The sequence below is a fragment of the Balaenoptera acutorostrata genome, chromosome 14 (assembly GCF_949987535.1).
Source record: "Balaenoptera acutorostrata chromosome 14, mBalAcu1.1, whole genome shotgun sequence".
In the NCBI taxonomy this organism is placed as follows: Eukaryota; Metazoa; Chordata; class Mammalia; order Artiodactyla; family Balaenopteridae; genus Balaenoptera; species Balaenoptera acutorostrata.
Window position 1 is genome coordinate 43,551,794 of NC_080077.1, and position 18,997 is coordinate 43,570,790.

The 18,997-nt window shown below is 39.8% G+C and overlaps 1 protein-coding gene and 1 long non-coding RNA gene across 4 annotated transcripts in view; one reads left to right on the forward strand and one right to left on the reverse strand.

Annotated features, from left to right (window-relative positions):
* Nucleotides 1-4,325: 4,325 nt before the first annotated feature.
* Nucleotides 4,326-14,919, forward strand: LOC103002063 (uncharacterized). 3 transcript variants are annotated; one of them, XR_009005284.1, is made up of 7 exons: nucleotides 4,326-4,492; nucleotides 5,435-5,693; nucleotides 9,536-9,630; nucleotides 11,550-11,648; nucleotides 12,473-12,542; nucleotides 14,495-14,585; nucleotides 14,830-14,919. It is a non-coding gene; the product is annotated as an uncharacterized LOC103002063 (long non-coding RNA). The 3 variants fall into 3 exon arrangements; XR_009005285.1 differs by lacking the exon at nucleotides 5,435-5,693 and adding an exon at nucleotides 11,157-11,234; XR_009005283.1 differs by lacking the exon at nucleotides 5,435-5,693.
* SLC35F1 (solute carrier family 35 member F1) overlaps nucleotides 14,579-18,997 on the reverse strand; it is a 404,087-nt gene continuing 399,668 nt past the window's right edge. The window contains exon 8 of the mRNA XM_057528260.1: nucleotides 14,579-17,371. Within this exon, the coding sequence (XP_057384243.1) occupies nucleotides 17,147-17,371 (225 nt within the window). The 3' untranslated portion in view covers nucleotides 14,579-17,146. The remainder of the gene's footprint in view (nucleotides 17,372-18,997) is intronic.

Consider the following 18,997-nt stretch of genomic DNA (forward strand, 5'->3'; position numbering starts at 1 on the left):
GTAATTTGCACCCACATTCTTTTTTTTTTCAGAGGAAGTTGCAATATCTGATGTCTTAATATGCAATATCAAGTGTTCCTTAAATTATTCTCTCAAGAGGCAGAAGAGGATGTGGAAATTATAGTCAGCTCTCGACTGCAGACTGCCTGCATTTTCCTGTTCCCTAGAAACTGTCAGGGGTAGCTTGAAGAAGGGAGAGGAATCAAAACTCACATCAGCCAACTTTGCTACTTGTGAAGCTCTCTGGAAAAATATTTTGGGAGAAAAAACCTGGAGTTATCGACTAACATGAGTTGTGTAGTGTGTTCTGTGAATTTCACTCTTTCTGAACCGTTCAGACCCATACGTCAGATGACAGCAAGTCAGGCATCACTTTGATAATCGAATTTTGAAAATTCCTAATAGACTTTAAAGTCAGAATGTGGGGACATTATGAAGGACATTAGAAATTATGAAACGTTTGCCCATTATTTATTTCCACTCATTCCTGGTTCACGTGAGATTTGTTAATTTTCTTTTCTTTCTGGAAGATGATTATCTCCTAGCATGATGTCAGAGTGTCTGGGGCTAACATCGAGGAATCACAAAAGTAATAAAAATGTTTTTTTAAAATTCACATTTTAGAATTCTTATTGAATTTTTTCAGAACCTTGTTTTTCAGTATGAGGGTGCATTTATTTCATAATGAAAGTCAAGCAGTCAAGCTCTCAACTGCTTTTCCTTAATACTGTTAAAAGGTAATCAAATTCAGTTCATATAACTAGAAAATCTTTTTTCTTTGAGCTTTTTCCCCAGACTTTGTCACTTAGGGAAAAGATTCAATCCCAGCCTATTAGATCTCAGACTGCCTATGGCAGGACTGTAATAATTGGTTTTTAGCATGAAAGAACACACGTTTCAGACATTATTGTTTCCAGAAGGTACACTGTACTGAGTGTCAAGAGAATCTGGAAAGAGCTATTCCATAAGGACATTTCATATTGTGGTCAGGAAAAACCCTAATTATTTCAGTTAATTTTTACATTTCTCTTATTCAAAAATAAGTTGCAAGTTTGTTATTGACTGGGTTCAGAACATGCTACCCCAGAACACGACATGTTGATATATTGCATATTTTAAGCTGAAAGAGTTTGATAAAATGTCAGGAAGCAGGAAGGTCTGTCTGACCTTCCCTTGTGCTTCTCCATCATTGAGAAGTGTCCTCCTCACACCCTGGGAAAAGGAACACGCTTATCTCTAAGATAGAGAGAGAAGAGTCCAAATAAACAGGCCTAAGTTTCCCCAGTTTATTACAATTAGCTCATACCTTCTTTTTTTTAAGTCACAAACACTTTTCTTTTTTTACTTCTTATTTTTAAATAATTATGTATTCACCAGAAGTTGATGAGAAGTCCCATATACCCTTAACCTAGTTCCCCACAATGGTTACATATTTTAAAAAATTTTTTCTTTAAATTTTAATTTTTTACTGAAGTATAGTTGATTTACAATGTTGTGTTAGTTTCAGGTATATAGCAAAGTGATTCAGTAATCACAGCAAAGTGATTCAGTATATACATATGTATATGTATTACTGAATCACTTTGCTGTATATATACATATATACATATACATATTCTATATATTTCTTTTTCAGATTCTTTTCCCTTATAGGTTATTACAAAATATTGAGTAGAGTTCCCTGTGCTATAGAGTAGGTCATTGTTGGTTATCTATTTTCTATATAGTAGTGTGTTGGTTATCTATTGTACATATAGTACTGTGTATATGTTAATCCCAAACTCCTAATTTAGCGCTCAATCCACCCCCCCCCCCTTCCCCTTTGGTGACCATAAGTGTGTTTTCTATGTCTGTGGGTCTATTTCTGTTTTGTAGATAAGTTCATTTGTATCATAATTTTAGATTCCACATATAAGCCCTATTGTATGATATTTGTCTTTCTCTGTCTGGCTTACTTCACTTGGTATAGCTCATGCCTCCTTTGTCCCATCATATTTCTCCACAGATGTCCACTCTTCATCTAACCTAGCATGAAAACACTCAGGTTTTAACCACTTCTTCAATTCTTCATTTCTTGAGGAAGGCTCCTGTGTCATGTAAAACATGTTAAATAAACTTGTGTTCTTTTCTCCTGTTACTATGCCTTTGTCATTTTAACTTTCAGACCCAGCCAGTGACCCTAAGAGAATCAAGGAAAACTTTTTCCTCCCCTACAACATCAAAGGTTAGTTTATGTTTTATTAAACAAATGTTCAAGTCCATTGCCACCAGGCCCAAGATAAATGATTTTCTGGTTTTCCTTTTTTTGGAGTGAATGTTCTAGCTCAGTCATTTCTTTAAGAGACAGTGTTCATCATCACTGTTGTCTAACTTCATATTTTCATCCAGGAATTTTTACCACTTCCCTAAAGAAAGTTCTTTTTGCCCAGACTTAGATAAATAGCCATGGATCTATAGTCCAAAGTCACTCATTCACTTCCCTATATATTAATATTTGTGAAGGGGTTGAATATTTTTAAAAGCTGTATTTCTGGCTTTAAAAAAAATGCTTCCTACTGATTGTGAGCCAGGTTTTGTTTATCAAAGATGTCTAAGGTCATACCAGGAGCATAAATGCTATTAAAACTCTACCTCAGAGAGTCAGAACGTTCCCAGTGAATTTCTTTCTCCTTAATCTGCTCAGAGCCAGTTTATGTTGCTTCAAACAAAACAAGTACCTAATATTCTTTCTAGGCTTACAGAGTTTATACTCTAGCGGAGAATATAGTAATAAACACAACAAGATGTTATTTTAAATAGCAGGAGGTATTATGAAGAAACTAAACCAGGGTAATGGAAAAGAGTGAGACTGGGGTTAGGGTGATCAAAGCAGGCCCTTTGGGGAGGCAGCACATGAGCTGAAACCTTAACGTGAAGCACCAGAACTGCAGTGATGGGGGAGAATATCCTACGCAGAGGACGTGAGGGCCTCGCGGTAAGAACGGGCTTGGTCTGTTGGAGAAAGAGACACAGGTGTGGTGAGTGAGTGATGGGAGAGTAGAAACACATGCACTTGTAAAGCTGCTAGGCAAGATCCAGGTCTGGTGGGTCCTGAGAACCATGTAAGGCGTTTGAATATTATTCTAACAGCTACTGGGAGAGACTGGAGGGGTTTATATGGGGAAATAACAGGATGTAATTTACATTTTAAAAAGATCTCTCTAAGCAGAGTTGTAGGGAGTAGAGATGCGAGAGCACTTAGCTGGCAGTTTCCACAGCTCAGGATAGAGAGGGAGGAGGCTTGGACCGGGGCGGCAGAAGCAGCTGTGTTGAGTAGTCATGTTCAGGGCGTGAGCCATGGGATTTGACAAGATTTCCTGATGGATTGGATGTGAATGCTGATGAAAAGAACAACATCGAAGGTGAATCTGGGGTGCTTGGCTCTAGTGAGCAGGTAGATGATGGTGCTATTAAGTTAGATGGGGAAAACTGGAGGAGAAACAGATCTGGGGAGAATCACAAGTTCTGTTTTGGACCAGTTAGGTTGGAGAGTGTCACCCAAGAAATGCAGAAGTCTGCAAATGAGAAAAAGAGCTTGTTTACCATCTTAAGAATTGCATTGCAGGAGGCACCGGTTTGAGTAGCAACTCAAATGTGCTCTGAGGAAAGCAGAAAACGGCGGGTTCATAAAGACAACTGACAAAGACATTCCAGAGACATTACATAGCTTATTTTTACAGAACTACGATTGGTGCAGGCATTCAGTCACTTGGCAGCAACTGGTTGCTTAGCTGCGATTTCTAAAGGGTAAATAAAGAAAACAAGTTCTGGTGGTCTCAGGAAGGCCAGGTCAGAAGTTTCTACTGCATCCAGTGTGGATATAATTTCCACTTCCTTAATGGCCTCCTGGCTTCATTTTAGAGCTTTTGACATAAGTGACCCCATGTTGTTGTTCATAGTCTACAAGAGGCCCAACGGACATCCACGTGGACACGTGGAACAGGCAGGGAGAGGTCTGGGCTGGGGATGCAAAAGGGAGTCATCAGCATGAAGCTGGTGTTTAAAGCAGTGCGAGTGAGTGCAGATAGAAAGGAGAAGCAAACTGAAGGCAGAGCTGTGGGCAGCTCCAACGTTCAGCGTTGTGCGCGAGGAGGAGGGTCCAGTAAGGGACACCAAGAAGGAGTGGCCTGCGTGGCCTGTGACGTGCGGGGACGCCAGGCGAGCATGGTCCACAAACCTCAAGGGAAAGAAGTGCTTCAGGAAGGAGGCCGCGGTAGGCTGTGCCAGTGCTGCTGAGAGGCGGAGCAGGTGGTACAGATAAGGTGTCTCCCTGGGGGAGGGGGTGGGATGGAGCCTTTGGAGGAGTCAAGGACATTTCCCCGACTACGTCCTTCTACCTCCAGAGCAAGTTAGTATTTCTTCCGTTTTTGTTTTGTTTTTCTTTTCTTCCGACCAGTGTTACTGTTGGGACTACACAAGGGGAATCTGCCTGTCACGCATTTCCGTACCAAAGGTGAGCCTTGAATGTGGTTGGTGTTGGTTTCCTAAGCTAGCTGATTTAATCGTTACAATGTAACCCATTCTATACTTGGATACAGAGTCACTTCATTCCTCTCCCACATGCTTCTTTTCACTGGATTCTTGCAGGTAGCTCCTCAAAGGTTTGGTGAATTTGAACCGTTTTCTGAGATATCATAAGACATCTCGTTCAATAGTGTAGCTTCCGTCTTTGGAGTCAGGCACACCTGGGTTTGCATCCTGGCCTCATCACTTGCTAATTGTGTAAACTTGGCGATTTTATATCACCCAACCGTGCCTCTATTAACTCATCAAAAAAAGAAAAAACCTGGGATACACTTTACAACCCACCCCATGGGGTTGTTTTGAGGACTCACTGAGACAATCGCTACAATGCCCATTGTCTAGCACACAGTAGAATAAATTATATCAGTTGTAGCTTCAGCTACATAGAAATCTGTAATAGATTCAAAGAAAATGCAATGGCTCCCCTAAAATCTTGAGCCAGGATGCTCCAAGATTGGCAATGGGCAAAGGTCTCTTTAAAGGGAGAGACCTTGAGATCTGACACTTTTCACTGAACTGCATCTTCCCCTTGAAGATCTTGCACTAATTACTGTAGCTCCACATTATCCCCCAAGTAATGGGAGAGTCTCCATCCATTGTCAGTATCAGAGGATCAGGGCTTGATTTTATAAAGGGAGCAACTGGTTTCTGTTATAGATGCAAATGGAAAACCTGGGTTTGGCCTGTTTGGGGGCTTTCATTTCTCTAACTTAAAAAGGCATTCATTGAAATCATATCCTAAGCACAGGTCTGGTTGCATCCAGGAAGGAGGAATGTAGTCTACCTGCTTTGTTCTCAAGCATTATCTCGTTCTGAACCACATGTGCCATGGGATGCTGGGCAAAATTGATGTCTTTGGTCTTATTATTAGCTGCCCTTGGGCTTCTCAGAGAAATCTTGGAGGCCTGAGTTCACAGCTCTGCTGGAGATTGACAGCTGGAATATGATGTTCAAATGAGGAACATCCTGTTAAGGTAAAAGTAGACATAGCTACTAGATCGAGCTGCAAAGGAGAAGAGGAGGAAGGATTTTCAAATTTCCTTTCCTGGAGAAAACCATCAACTCGTGTTCATAATAGGACATAATCTGTAAGCAAGTGGCTGAAAGGTGGTCTCAAGTTCCACGTAGAGGTAGGTTTTGGAATCCCCTCTGGTGAGTCCAAATAAGAGCATTATCTGGAGCAACTCTGGGCTAATAGAAGGAGACCTAGATCATCTCAGTTAACTTGGATTCTCTGTGTCTTTTTTTTGTTTTAAACATCTTTATTGGAGTATAATTGCTTTACAATGGTGTGTTAGTTTCTGCTTTATAACAAAGTGAATCAGCTATACATATACATATATCCCCATATCCCCTCCCTCTTGCATCTCCCTCCCACCCTCCCTATCCCACCCCTCTACGTGGTCACAAAGAACTGAGCTGATCTCCCTGTGCTATGCGGCTGCTTCCCACTAGCTATTTTACATTTGGTAGTGTATATATTAGTCCATGCCACTCTCTCACTTCGTCCCAGCTTACCCTTCCCCCTTCCTGTGTCCTCAAGTCCATTTTCTATATCTGCATCTTGATTCCTATCCTGCACCTAGCTTCTTCATAACTATTTCTTTTTTTTTTTTAGATTCCATATATATTGTTAGCATATGGTATTTGTTTTTCTCTTTCTGACTTACTTCACTTGGTATGACAGATTCTAGGTCCATCCACCTCACTACAAATAACTCAATTTCGTTTCTTTTTATGGCTGAGTAATGTTCCATTGTATATATGTGCCACATCTTCTTTATCCATTCATCTGTGATGGACACTTAGGTTGCTTCCATGTCCTGGCTACTGTAAATAGAGCTGCAATGAACATTGTGGTACATGGCTCGTTTTGAATTATGGTTTTCTCAGGGTATATGCCCAGTAGTGGGACTGCTGGGTTGTATGGTAGTTCTATTTTTCGTTTTTTAAGGAACCTCCATACTGTTCTCCATAGTGGCTGCATCAATATACATTCCCACCAACAGTGCAAGAGGGTTCCCTTTTCTCCACACCCTCTCCAGCATTTATTGTTTGTAGATTTTTTGATGATGGCCATTCTGACTGGTGTGAGGTGATACCGCATTGTTGTTTTGATTTGCATTTCTCTCTAATGATTAGTGATGTTGAGCATTCTTTCATGTGTTTGTTGGCTGTCTGTATATCTTCTTTGGAGAAATGTCTATTTAGGTCTTCTGCCCATTTTTTGGATTGGGTTGTTTGTTTTTTTGATACTGAACTGCATGAGCTGCTTGTAAATTTTGGAGATTAGTCCTTTGTCAGTTGCTTCATTTGCAAATATTTTCTCCCATTCTGAGTGTTGTCTTTTCGTCTTGTTTATGGTCTCCTTTGCTGTGCAAAAGCTTTTAAGTTTCATTAGGTCCCATTTGTTTATTTTTGTTTTTATTTCCATTTCTCTAGGAGGAGGGTCAAAAAGGATCTTTCTGTAATTTATGTCATAGAGTGTTCTGCCTATGTTTTCCTCTAAGGGTTTTATAGTGTTTGGCCTTACATTTAGGTCTTTAATCCATTTTGAGTTTATTTTTGTGAATGGTATTAGGGAGTATTCTAATTTCATTCTTTGACATGTAGCTGCCCAGTTTTCCCAGCACTGCTTATTGAAGAGGCTGTCTTTTCTCCATTGTATATTCGCCTCCTTTATCAAAAATAAGGTGACCATATGTGCATGGGTTTATCTCTGGGCTTTCTATCCTGTTCCATTGATCTGTATTTCTGTTTTTGTGCCAGTACAATTCTGCCTTGATTACCATAGCTTTGTAGTATAGTCTGAAGTCTGGGAGCCTGATTCCTCCAGCTCCTTTTTTCTTTCTCAAGATTGCTTTGGCTATTCGGGGTCCTTTGTGTTTCCATACACATTGTGAAAATTTTTGTTCTAATTCTGTGAAAAATACCATCGGTAGTTTGATAGGGATTGCATTGAAACTGTAGATTGCTTTGGGTAGTATAGTCATTTTCACAATGTTGATTCTTCCAATCTAAGAACATGGTATATCTCTCCATCTGCTTGTATCATCTTTAATTTCTTTCATCAGTGTCTTCTAGTTTTCTGCATACAGGTCTTTTGTCTCCTTAGGTAGGTTTACTCCTAGGTATTTTATTCTTTTTGTTGCAATGGTAAATGAGAGTGTTTCCTTAATTTCTCTTTCAGATTTTTCATCATTGGTGTATAGGAATGCAAGAGATTTCTCTGAATTAATTTTGTATCCTGCTACTTTACCAAATTCACTGATTAGCTCTAGTAGTTTTCTGGTAGCGTTTTTAGGATTCTCTATGTATAGTATCATGTCATCTGCAAACAGTGACAGCTTTACTTCTTGTTTTCCAATCTGGATTCCTTTTATTTCTTTTTTGTCTCTGATTGCTGTAGCTAAAACTTCCAAAACTATGTTGAATAATAGTGGTGAGAGTGGGCAACCTTGTCTTGTTCCTGATCTTAGAGGAAATGGTTTCAGTTTTTCACCACTGAGAACAATGTTGGCTGTGGGTTTGTCATATATGGCCTTTATTATGTTGATCTTACCATGTCTTGACTTGGCCTCTTTGTTGGCACAAAGTTTTGCTGGCACCCGTTTTTGCTACATTGGCTGACATGTGAGATGAGCTAAGTCTGTCAGGAATCCTGTTTACATCTGTCCATTTGCTGCAAATGGGCCAGTTAAGGGCAGAACCTGGATTGGAGCAAAATATCTGACTTTCACCAAAACTTTTATTTAGTTTGATTTTGGGGGGCCTACATTTATTGCCTTATTTTTTAGATTTTCAACTCCAATATTAATACTTTTACTTATTACTCTGTTCTTCTAAGGATAAAGTGTATAAGAAAAAAAAACTTTTAGTTCTTTGTCATCAGGATAACACTGAATTATTTGCTCTATATTATTATCTCCACATTATCTTCTTGGTCACAACTTCCTCTCAGGAAGGTTTCCTTGGATGAATAAAAGAATAGCGTAAAAAAATTTTCTTTAAATGTTGGAAGTGAAAATGCAAAAGAAAGAGAAATGGAAGAAAATAAGTTCATTCTGTAGGATGGATGGCATGAACCAACTCCACCAGCAGTAAAACATTTCACAGTGTTTTGCTAATGTGGGGATCTTGAAGTATGGTGTTGACAGGTAAGGACATTAGAAAAATAATAATTTTAAATTAAAAATATGATGTAATTTTTAAATCATTGTAATTTAGAACTTAGGCTATTTTCATTTAATGAACATGCAGTACGATGTTAAAAAATCTAATTCTATTCTAATTTTTAAAGCAAATGTGCATACAGCCTAGATACAGTATCTGAGATACAATCATTCATGCTCTGTAGAGTTTCGTCCTTTTCTTAAATGATTTTAAAGACAAAAGATCAAATACAGTTGAGTTCTAAAGTAAAGAAAACCATTTTCCTGAAATGCTCAAAGAAGCAGTGAGCAAGAATGAATTAATGGAGTAGAAAGACCAAGCTAAGAAGATGGCAGCAGACGTGGATGCTGCCGTGAAGCTGGGTCAGTCACTTCAGGAGGAGTAGACAGAAGTAGTGTGATGCCAAAACTCGGATGCTGGTACAATCACATTAGAAACAGATGCGAACTACGTTGTACCCTAAAGAAGACATTCTACTTTATCATGAAAATGTAAATAATCAAAATTGCATTAGTACATAAAAGTCTATTCCTTTACAACGTCAAGAATCAAGGAAAGGAGACTGTATTATGAATAGAAGCAATCCATTCAACCAACCACAGGAGAAATAGTAAAAGGGCGTTTTCACCCCGTTAACCCAGGAGTAGAGGGTGGTGGCCCCATAGAGCCCCGAGGGCTCTGAAGAGACTCTGGCGCCTCCCGGTAGACAGGGGCAAATTTTGCTTAAAAAAATTGAAAGCTTCAGTTATCATGATCTCTTTTTCAATGACTTTTATTTCCCCCCATCCTTGCATTCCAGGGCCCACTGGACTGAGTGGTTTCTGTTGTGCCAATAAGGAGGAAAAGAGAAGCTTCTTCACCTTTGAGTGCAGTCGGGTCTTCATTCAATGGCAGGTAACTTGTTTCCCAAGGGTGGTGGCCTCACTAGTGACGCTGACCTGCCATAGGTCATTGGAGAATATAGGAGTGAGGGCTAGTGGGTGTCTGGGAGTTTGAAATCCCCCCATGGAAGCAGTGATCCCTCAACTCTGGCACAGCAGTTGCAGATAGACCATTGCAGCTCTAAGTAGTTCGTCTGGTTTTGGGAGTATCACAGGCAAAGCCACTCCCAAGGACCCCTCTTCCACTTGTGTGTTGAGTAGGAGTAGCAGAGGGAGAATTTCCCATCTGTGTATTCAGCTGGATGGATTCAATCCAAAGGGCAAAGGCAGTCGAGCTTGGGCATGTACTGGGTGCTTTTCTTTTCTTTTCTCTTTGGGATTCCACTTCCGGAGTTGGTTGGAAATAGGGATCCTCCTAAGGGTCATTTATCCAAGCTGCCTAACAAGCTGCCCGGACCCTTAACGGGAAGGATCTGCATTAGTTCTCTGACACTGGTTTCCGGTGATCACAGAGCAGCCTCTTGAACAGAAGTATCACACACTATATTGTTATCTACCAAATTTTGCCAGTGATGAACAAGGCTGTAGCTTCTCCAGGCTAAAGATCTTTTCTTCAACTGAACCATCTCCACCCTTAGATGCCATGACATGACTTGAGATTTTGAACGGATTGATCACCAGTGTTCCCGCTAGCTCTCAAATTCTGTGTCTAAGCTTGTGACTGAAATGAAGATGAACTTCACAGTTGTTTGGAGGTCATAATTATGAATTGAAAACTGAATGTCAAGTGACGTCTCAGTCTTCAACTACGACACCAAACTCCTCACATTAAGTTGTCCTCTATCCCTGACAATTTTCCTTTTAATTAAAATGCAGCCTGATAGGCAGAATCATGGGGCCCATGAAGCAGTTATGTGATTCACTCAACCATTTATGCATGAGTGACCTATTTAGCTTTTAAAATCCTATTTAATGCCCAAAACTGTATTAGAGAATTCAAACAAAAGCTCACAGGGAGTCCCATAATGAGACTGTTTTTTTTTTTTAACATCTTTATTGGAGTATAATTGCTTTACAATGGTGTGTTAGTTTCTGCTTTATAACAAAGTGAATCAGCTATACATATACATATATCCCCATATCCCCTCCCTCTTGCATCTCCCTCCCACCCTCCCTATCCCACCCCTCTAGGTGGACACAAAGCACTGAGCTGATCTCCCTGTGTTATGCGGCTGCTTCCCACTAGCTATCTATTTTACATTTGGTATCGTATATATGTCCATGCCACTCTCTCACTTTGTCCCAGCTTACCCTTCCCCCTCCCCGTGTCCTCAAGTCCATTCAATGAGACTGTTTTGATTATTCCAGTGATTAGCCCATTTCCTCCCTCTTTAATAATTTCATTTAGAAAAGTAGTCATTTTAAGAGCAAGCAGATTTTCTTAATTGCTTTTCTAGTTTACTGTGAAATTGGCAAGTGGCCAACCATCTGTGAAACTGCAATTATTACTACTACTTAAAATTTATCAAACCTCTTCAGGTACTATAGAAGTTAATTCTCCTCACCTACAAAGACAAGGGCAAGACAGGCAGGAATAAGACCCAACATTGCACAAAAGTAGGTATCACCCCATGTTTCAAACTTTTAGCCCCAAATCCCAGAAATGGCATTTGTGGACACTGTTGGGGGAAATGTCAGGTGCAGAAGGCTTTCGACCCACCGCCATGAGGCGTGTGCTCTTCAGCACCTGGGGATCTACTTCTTCCTCTCATGAGGAATTCGTGCATGCACACATTTATCTGTCACTCAGCATTTCTTGAAATGGATGGGTGTGTTGCCCTCGAGTGTAATTTACTTCTGAATAATTCCAGCAACGCCGTTTCCTTTAGCCTCACGTTTCTCTCTTGCTCTTTTACTTTTCTACACATTTAGCAATGACACAGTGGTGAAGATGTTCGAGATGTTACCACTGGAACTTCTCTCGCTTCACCACCCCTGACCACAGACGTTTGGGAGGAGGAAGCCTGAACAGTAAGATGAGAACCTAGACCGGGGCTGCCCCCCGGGAGTGGAGAATCCAGTAACAGCTTCACCACTGCGGGCAGGTGGTCATCCTGATGTTTTAACCTCAGACAGCGACATCTAGCGGCCCAAAGGCATAGCTATCCACAGTGCTGCCAAGTTCCCAGGGTCAGGGATGTACTGGTGTTATGCCTCTTAAAGCCAGTGTGACCACACAGCCAGCTTCGCCTGCAAAAGACTGGGTCTACGGACCTGTTGTCCAGGCATAATTACTGAGTGCCTGCTTGATGGATTGGATAATGAATTACACAGCCTATTTACTGCCTGACATAACATATTCTCAGCCAGTGCCATCACTGTGGGGTAATGAGTTCAGGAAGATTACTCCCCGTTGTGTAAAAAGTAATATTTATCTTTATCCATCCTGAAGTTATCCTCCAAGCATTATGGGATGGTTCCCAGCTCTAATGCTGAGGCCTGGTGAACAAGCTCGTTTGCATGCTTTTATAGATTTAGTCATATTACACCAGGCCTTTGTCTATCCAGATGGAAGCCCCTAATTTTAGTCTATTCCCAGGGACCTCCTCCCTCTGATCATTAGTTTTCCCTGTTAATCAGGTTGCAGTGTCGTTTGGAGGCGACTTGCCTGGCTGTCTAAAAAGTGACACACAATGCCTTGTCCTTTCAGGCACTAATGAAAGGCCATCTGGTAGGTGTGGGGCTTTCCAGCTGTATTATAATTTTTTTTGAATTAAACATTTTTGGCCAGATAGAGAATAAAGGACAGAGACCGAGTAGGTGGCCCAGAATGAGTCCTCTGTTTATGTTCACAGAAAGAAAAAAGAAAAAAGAAAAAAAAATCAAAGAAAAAAGGAAGAGAAGAAAGAAAAAAGAAAGATCAGTGTACGTTAATTAAGAAGCAATGTTATGCATTCAAAAACACTATCTGCAAGTGAAAAAAGAACTTCACTTTGTTGTTTTTTATCCCAGGGTCAACCTGAAGGAATAGCCTAACATTTTAAGGGTTTGTTAAAAAATTCAAGGGTTGTTTAATTGGACCTCGTGATGCCTTTCTTTCCAAGAACAGGAATTTTACAGAAAAAAGTACTTAGTTGTAGAAGGAAAAGGGGAACACTTTGTAATAGAATATCTTAGCCTTGTACTTTGTATTTCTGATTTAGAAGTTAGATTCCATTAAAAAAAGATGTATGAGAGCCTTGCGTGAGCAAGGTGTTTCGTGGGGACTGAAAATAGATCAGCTGGATTTGATTTCAGTCCCTATCACTGCAGATATTACAATTTGTTTTCCTATGGAACATCAAGACAATACAGTACTTACAGCTCACTTGCTGAATTTTACTTGTTTCTCTTTTTCTTCATGCTAATAATCACAAAAACCATTCAAGTACTGCCTTAGCTTCCCTTTGCAAGAACTTCCAAGCATTTAGGAAACCCAATTCTTTCTCTTAAGAAGATGATAATTCACCGGGAAGACAGACTAAACATGACATATATGTTTATTAGGTATACTATGTGGACCCCAATAATTTAGAATTGTTGGACATTTAGACACAGACTGAGTTGAAGTTCAACTGTATTTCATCTTTGATCAAAGAGTTTACTAAATAAAAATAAACAATACTTTAGAGGAAGAGTTACATTTCTCAAGGAAAAAACTTTTTTTAAACTGAGTCACGCTGTTTAAACAAATTATTTATGTGAAGTGTGGTACTGTTCTACTTATAAAAGCAGATCACAACGGATCTCTACTTAAGAGCCCTGTATAAAGGCTGTGTGCCACTGCTCCTTTTTTTCCTTGAAAAATGAATGTTTTTCTTTTAAGATTTTAAATATATAACTCGGACACACAGTCTTTTCAGCTCATTTAATTTTTGAGGTCTGATTATGAACATAAATGACAAGAACATGTAAATTTATATACAATCGTTTCTCAGTACTTAAAATTACTGGGTGACTGCAGTTAGTGGAGAAGTGACCATGACAAGATGCTGTGTAAGTTCAGAGCAGAAACGCAAACAGTCCTGCTTTACAAATGTTAATGCTCTTTCTTTGTGTCTGGCATTGTGCCGAGGGCAGCTTACACAAATCTTTCTTCTTTATGAGAAATTGTTTCTTGGGGGTAAATTTATAATTGTCCTACATGTGTTTTAAATGTGGGCTTGGAGGTTGTAGCCCCAGAGCCTCCTTAAGTACCTAGATAAATAATTAATTTTGCAAATTACAAATGTGGCTTTAATTTGGCTTTTCGAAGCTACAGCTCTGAGACCAACTGTGCCCTTCCTAATTTGGAAATATTTTCTTTCTGGTTTTTATTTTGACATGTACCCTGCTATCTACTTTCGTTGCTATTTCTAGCATCCCACGGGAGCTGCTTCCCTGGTTGTCATAGTGCAGACAAACACTCAAGAAAACCAAGAACTCTGTGCTTTCATAAAGCATTTATTTTTATTTGAAAACATTATACAGGCATTACATTGCCACAGCCAGTCCATAGGGGAGCATGCAAATATCAAAAATGGAGAGTTTGTTCAACTTAATCGGTGTCAATTTCCTTTTTGGTTCATATTTTCCATTTGCAGTGTCTGGATTAGTGTGCTTTGTTACGTGGCTTGACAGTAGAATCCTACCCATGGGGTAAAATCTGTACTGGTAGCTAGCTGGGGACTACTAAATGGTTACAAATCAAAAACAAACCCAAAACAAACAATACTACACGCTTGTCAAAAGGTTAATAGCACAAGTTAGCAATACCTAAACTAAACATTGAAACATTTTCATGGGACACAGTGGTGCAAATTTTTCCATTGCTTGTTCTACCTGGTTGTGTATTTCAGAGCTCGGAGCTGTGGGAAAGTGTGACCAAGGCGAGCAGTATCCCCAGTGCAAGTTGTCATTGAGTGAGGACCGCCACTTAGGAGAGCTAAGGTTTGCTTACCCAACCAAATTCTAGACAAATTGCTAAAGTCTCATTTGTGGAGGAGAGAGTGGTTGGTGGTGAAGTGAAAAGCTGAAATTTTTGCTGGTGTCTACTGAGGTTATGAAATTTCAGAAACTCAAACAGCTAGAGTTTATGATGTCCTACCCCCATTTCCCACCCCACTCCCAAAGGAACGATGTTTTTAACACGGAAAAAGAGTTTGTTTCTTGCTATTTTCTTTTTTCCCCGAAGGGTCAATCTGGAACTCCTGATCTCAGACAATTCAGTACGTTATCAGCCTTTCTAAATGGAGAAGAACCAACACAGTGAGCTACCCCAGTGACATGAAAATCTTGTGTACAAGGACATTGGATGGTAAAGGGTATACAGTGAATTCACCTTAACATTACACTTGGTTTCCATACAGTGGAGTCAATTAAAATATCCTAGAAAATAATTCAGATGGCAACTTGTAGCCGTCCACTGATTTGCAAACCCTTTTGAAATTTAAATTTGAAAAAAATTCCCAGTCCACTGAGTCGACTTGGAAATACTTTCATCCACTTATTTCTCATAAGACTTTACTAAGCGTCTACAAATTAGTGTCATAAAAATGAATAAAAAAGACTAAAACATTTGGCTTAAAATAAATACTAAAAATGCAATAAATCAAGCAAATTATGCAAACCAAAGGAATGTAAACACAAAAATAAAACCACAGTCTTTAAAGGTCTTCAGATCTGAATGGACAAAATATTCAGAGAAAGGTATTTAATTGGTTTAAAAGGTAGCAGAGAGCAAACATTGGCAAAGTTCTTTTAACTTGATATAGCTTTAATGGTGATATTTTTTCACTGAAAATAAAACATGTTTCTAAGGGGGTTGAACAGAGATGAACATAAAATCTGCATGTCAGAAAAGATAGTTTGTCTGCTCCAACTCCAAGGGCAGGACTACCTGTCCTCGGGTAGAGGGCAGGCAGACGCGTCACATGGGTGCTGGCGGACAGCATGGGATGCTTCTGTCAGCCGTATTTAGGCCTTGTTCAGGCTACTGTGGAAATCCTGACTAAGCTGCCATCTGTTCTCTACCTTACAGAGACCCCACTGATGTTTTGCTTTGCTTGCTTAAGATGTATTGATTTGAATTGCCCAAAACATTTATTTTCCCTTTACAAACCCTGTAACTCTATCGAGGATCTTTTTGAATCGTATTGAGGCCAGCCAAAGGTAAAGACTATTGCACGTACTGACATGTAGACTCTATTGTAAATCATAGAGGTTTGTGGTGTTTCTTGATTTTCTGTGTTTGAAGAAAGGGCTATTTTAAGGGCAACAAAATTAGACCAGTGACATACCCCTCAAAGCCTTATCAGGACCCTGTAATAGTCTCTGTATCCATAAGAATGTTGTGTGATATATTCCGCTATTGAATGGATGCCAAATATGACCACAATGCCAGACTTTTTCATTGGTGGCATTTTTACCACTACAAAATGGCCAGATCAATCAAACTATCGTCAGAGACTGTTCCACATCAGCAGCCTGACTTTGTTGGGAGGCCAAACAACCAATGACACTCCACAGTAAAGGTAATTTCCCATGCTGGTGTATTTCAAAAAGGATGTCACACAAGAGGGCAGAGGACCATGGCTTTTTCCAATGCCTTGATTGATTTCCATATTATCACTAAAGAAATCTAGGGGGGAAAAGGAAAACCAAATATATTTTTTGAAGAGGGAACATAGGGAGGAGCAGAAAGATGAAAAAAATGTATTGCCGTAAGCACAAATAATATTATTTCTGGGGTTTCCCATAAGCCACAGAAACGGAACTTTCCTTATCCTGTTATTACAGGGACTTGATTAGCAGAATTATGTGGCACAACAGAAAGGCAATGGCCTGGAGTAATCAGAGATTGAAATATAAAAAGGCTAAAATGTTTGTTTTATATCTATTCCTAGAATAGAGAATCATATGGTCAGTTGCCACTCCCCACAAGGGTCACAGCACAAAATACATATTGAGCAGGCAATCCAACAGGTAACAGAGGAAACTGTGAGCCCCCAGTCCCTAGGATAAGGAAGCGTCATAGGGTGGAGCTCCTGTGGCATGCAGCACTCAGAGACTGTGCACAAAAATAAAGTGTGATTCTTAAAAAGTGACTTGCCATAAAAAAGTGGGATTGATGTTAACTACATGTGAGTGGGTCTGGTGAGAGTTCCCATCAGGAGTACAAAACCTCCTCCTGAAAGTCGGTATAGTAACAGTAACCGTAATAATACAAACAATAATACTTGCTTTTGATTCAAACATTTTCACAGTAATTAATGCAGGGGGGCTGTGACCCGGATACACACTAGCTAGGCATCTCCCCAGGTCAGGTGGATCAGAGCCTGTGTCTCCAGGGATGTTTAGCTTACGCCTTTTACAAGCTTTCAGATTCGCTACCTTGCAGTCCACCTGTGTAAACCGCACCTAATAAATACCTTTCTCTATGTACAAAACATGAGATGACGGGCGGACACACGGCCGCGGAGGTGTCCTCAGTGGGCTGGGAGGGTGTCGTCCTAGGCCACACGAACGTGGGGCTCGTCTTCAGTCTCCTGGCCCAGGCTGGTATAGGTGACTGAAGGCTCCACCTGAGCTGTGGCTGGTAAGTCCACGACGGGTCCCGAAGGATTGCGGAACTGCTTGTAAACCCGGGGGTCCTGGGCTATGTATGTGGAGGTGGAGGAGTAGAGCACCAGGCCGAGGAGGATGGTGAAGAAAGACAGGAGATAAAGTCCTGAAAACTAAACAACACAACAGCCAAGTCACTTAGCAGCCAGAGCAGAAGCACTTACACATGAATGAGGTGCAGAGACGGGAGCGGAGCCGTGACAGGCAGCTTGATGAGTCGGCCAAGGATCTTGATGGAAGGTGAATGTTCTCTTCTACCCTGTCTTGGTCTTATTGATTCTCCTTATCTTTTTTTCTTGACTCTGTGGCTGACACAGAGGAACACTCAGCTAATTGTCCCTAAAGCTAATTGTCCCCATCTGAGTACCTGATGTGAGAGAGAGTTAATCACGAATTAAAATACAAGTTAAAAGCAAAAAACTCTCCAGTATCACTCAACAAAGAGTTGGTTGTTCGTGACTTCATTAAGCACGGAAGAAATAGAGATATTCCACTTAAGGTTGTAATGAAGCCATAAACACCGAGTGCCTCACTGACACAGCTGCATCAGGCACTTCTGTTTCACCTTAATCCAATTCAGACACTATTTGTCTTCTGAGTAGGAATTGTTATTGACTTTGGTAACTGTCTTTGCAAGATTAGATTATCCTTGGATAGAAAGAAATAGTATAACATTTCATTCTTGCTCCACTAATCTAAAAACAAAACCAAATAGGGATGGATATATAGTATTCTGTTCCTAAACTACTGCTTGACAACTCATAGAGTTTTGTGGTGAAAAAAAGAAAATATTGGTGTATACAACTTCCCCGAGAATTTACATATGTTTTTTAAAAAAACTACACCTTCTGGGCCTTCTTGAGTAGTTATTCTAGAATTATTTGACTAGTTAGTGGGGGAGAGGGAGGTGACAGTATGAGTGTTGCCATTTCTGTTGTTTCATTCATTCATTCACTGCTTCATTCAACCAATAGTTTTCTTCTATGTCTTCTCTGTATCAAACTTTGAACTATGTGCTGGGGAAAGAGAAATGAAAACATATGGTCCTTACCATCAAGGACTTAATAGTCTCAGTGGAGAAACAGAGGTACAGATAGATTAAAACAATACAATGCACTTATGGCCTGCCAACTCCCATTGTAGTTGACAGTTGTTGTCCCAGTCTTAACTACATCTTGTATCCATTGGGAAAAAAGAATCAATTTGATTTTCCTATTTTATTTTGTATGCTCATACTGTAAAAGAACTAAAAACTGGTAAAAAAAAAAAAAAAGACAAAAATTAATTGGAAGCTGGAAGAAAGGAAAACAGGAAAAGGATCCAGAGAGTCTATAAAGTTAAGTTGCAATGCTATAATAAAGAGTTAATAGGTGGCTATAATGTTCAGTAATAGGAAAGGCGGTTTTGAAAATGGCACTTAGAAAAAATATTTCTGTGGTTAAAAGTTCCTGCTATGATGTTTTGTTTTGTTTTGTTTTTTACCTCTCTGTCTCTGTCTCTCTGTCTCTCTCTGTCTCTTTAGCAGCAGCAAGGTAGTTAAGACTAAAGATCACTTTCTGATTTTCTACAGCACTTCTCTCTCTGTCCTGTAAGTCCTTTATCCTTCACACTCATATGATACTACTTTCTCAGATGGATTTGTATACTAGACTCAGCTTGTAACAGCTTCACTTAATTAGCTTGATTAATTCAGTTTTTCCCAGTGAAAATAATTTTTTTCTTTATGAATTTGTTTGTAA